Source organism: Halyomorpha halys, unplaced genomic scaffold (assembly GCF_000696795.3).
Source record: "Halyomorpha halys isolate HHAL.00 unplaced genomic scaffold, Hhal_1.1 Scaffold1886.1, whole genome shotgun sequence".
Lineage (NCBI taxonomy): Eukaryota > Metazoa > Arthropoda > Insecta > Hemiptera > Pentatomidae > Halyomorpha > Halyomorpha halys.
Genome location: NW_027115624.1, coordinates 19,680 through 22,176, shown reverse-complemented (window position 1 = coordinate 22,176; position 2,497 = coordinate 19,680). Strand labels below are relative to the sequence as shown.

Sequence of the window (2,497 nt, the reverse complement as noted above, 5' to 3'; positions counted from 1 at the left end):
ATATTGACAGATATGTAGCTATATATTGACAGATATGTAGCTATATATTGACAGATATGTAGCTATATATTGACAGATATGTAGCTATATATTTAGATTCTGGGATTCTTAGTGTTAAAGGAGCTAACTGCTTATTTTCACCTTAGCACGTTTGCGTAATTTCAGTTCCTCTTTTTTGATGTTTTATACCTTGATTCTTTTGATCGCTTGCTTCAGAAACCAATTGAAAGGAGAACAATGATAGCTTGATATAATTTTAAAATATTATTACCATTATCAAACTTTTTACTAATCAATTTCCCTCATGTGCTCAGATTCTTTTTTTTATAATGACATTCTTCTCGAAGCAACAACAATAATTTTAATAATTTTGATGGAACCTCAAATTAATAAGTTCTGTTAATTGAAATTATTAATAACATAAGATTTATATTATATGTTAATTAATTCGAATTTATTTAAAATTTAAATTCATTATTAGTTCTATGTATTATTTTAAAAAAAGGAGGTGATCTATCCTAGGTTAGCTTGTTCTGCTGCTTCATCAGTTGCAGATTACTACTTCAAGGAAAATTCGGGTACTCACTTTTGTCTTTTTTTATCTTGTGCCAATATGATTTAAATGTGCATAACATAAATTTTAGTTAACATTTTTGTTTATTTTAATTATATTGAAGCAGCAAAGTCAAGCAACTACCAACACTCAACTTATATTTGAGTCAACTATTAGTTGTAGACTGAGGAGGTAAGTGGATGATTCACCAGGCGGGCATGGTTACCTGGTGACTAGCCACTTTATTTAGTTATTTGGAGACCAATAACTTTATCTAGAAATCAGGAGATTAGTAACTTGACCTACTTACCTCGTGACTAGGCACTTTACCTAGTTTCTGGGATGATTGACTAATGACTTTACTAAGTTACCAGCAGATTAGTGACTTTATCTGGTCTCCTCATTACCATTAACTTTACTTAGTTACATTGAGACTAGTGACCCAACATAGTTACTTGGAGCCTGGGTACAGCTCTTGTAAAGCTTGTGAGTCACCTAGTGACTATATGTAGTTTGTTGAGAGATATATCTGCCAACTTTAGCAGGAAAAGAAATACATTCGAAGTAGTAGGTTCGACTTGATACACAAATCCGAGCAAAGCTTCTGGATTCATATTAACATAATTACCTTCTATTTCTACATCCCAAAATTGAGAAAAACAACAAAATCAGGAAGTATCTTTAGGTTTTTATGAAGTCCTTCCTAATGTCCATGAAATACAGCTAAAATGAAAATATAGTCGTTTATGACATTGCCACTAGGCGATAGAACAGATAGGTTCGTTTAATAGGTGACTAACCTTGTTTATCACTACGTAATGTAGGAGACTCGCCAAACAATTACTCACATAGTTGTGTTCATCCCTCACGTTCACAATGAAAATTTATTAAAATGAACAAATGTTTCTTTATATATGTTTTTGAAAAGTGTCACTTATTAATTACAGTTTAATGAATTCAGTATTGAATAAAACTTTATGCCTAATATTGTTGGAAAGGATAACCTTGAAGGAATGGAGGGTTACTAAATGACAAATATATTTTAAAAAAGAACGCGCTTAAATAATGACTTTATTAACTATGCGAAGGAAATATGTACAAGGAGGAAGCAGCGATAAGATGGTGACTAGGCCTTGTTGAAGGTGTAGCTGTAGCCGTCAGGAGACCTGTTGAGTGAGAGTTTGCCTGGAGGGAAGAACCTGTGAGGAGGTGGTGTAGTAGTGTAGCTGGGGGCCCTGTACTGGGGCTGTTGAGCGGGTGGGTTGTACTGGGGCTGTGGAGCAGGTGGGTTGTACTGGGGTTGAGGAGCGGGTGGGTTGTACTGGGGTTGGGGAGATGGTGGGTTGTACCTCGGGGCGGGTGGGTTGTACTGTGGAGCGGGTTGGTACTGTGGTTGAGGAGGTGGGTTGTATTGGTGCTGGGGCCTGTACTGGGGCTGTGGGGCCCTATACTCAGGCTCTGGGGGAGGGTTGTACTGTGGCAGGGGGGTGTACTGCGGCTGTGGCGCTACTGGAGGTACCTGGGCGGGGCCGACCGGAAGGTGGGCTCCAGTGGCCTGGAATCCGTTCTTGCCAGCGACGTAGCTCACAGTACGCCTCTCTCCGGTAGGGTCAACCCAACTGTAGGTTCCTCTCCTGGTTCCATCGGCGTCGGACTCTTCCTTGAACTCGACTCCATCCTCTTGGGTGTAAGCGGCGCCAAACTTGCCATCTCCTTGTTGATATCGAGCTTCGCTTAGAATAGCTGCGTTCCTAGGGTCATTCTGGTACTGAGCCGATGCATAGGCTGCTAGCGCTAATAGACAAACCTGAAAGAAATGTACAGAATTATTATCGTTATTCAATGAGCTACCTCTTAACTCATAAGCATTAGTTGAACACCATTCCATTAACACTTTCTAACTCGGTTGATAACAACGAGAGAGAGAGAGAGAGAGGGAGAGAG

The 2,497-nt window shown here is 39.2% G+C and overlaps 1 protein-coding gene across 1 annotated transcript in view; it reads right to left on the bottom strand.

Annotated features, from left to right (window-relative positions):
- Positions 1 to 1,591: 1,591 nt before the first annotated feature.
- Positions 1,592 to 2,497, bottom strand: part of Cpr100A (Cuticular protein 100A) — a 9,384-nt gene continuing 8,478 nt past the window's right edge. Inside the window, exon 2 of the mRNA XM_014436400.3 lies at positions 1,592 to 2,360. Coding sequence (XP_014291886.2) covers positions 1,680 to 2,360 — 681 coding nt within the window. The 3' untranslated portion in view covers positions 1,592 to 1,679. The remainder of the gene's footprint in view (positions 2,361 to 2,497) is intronic.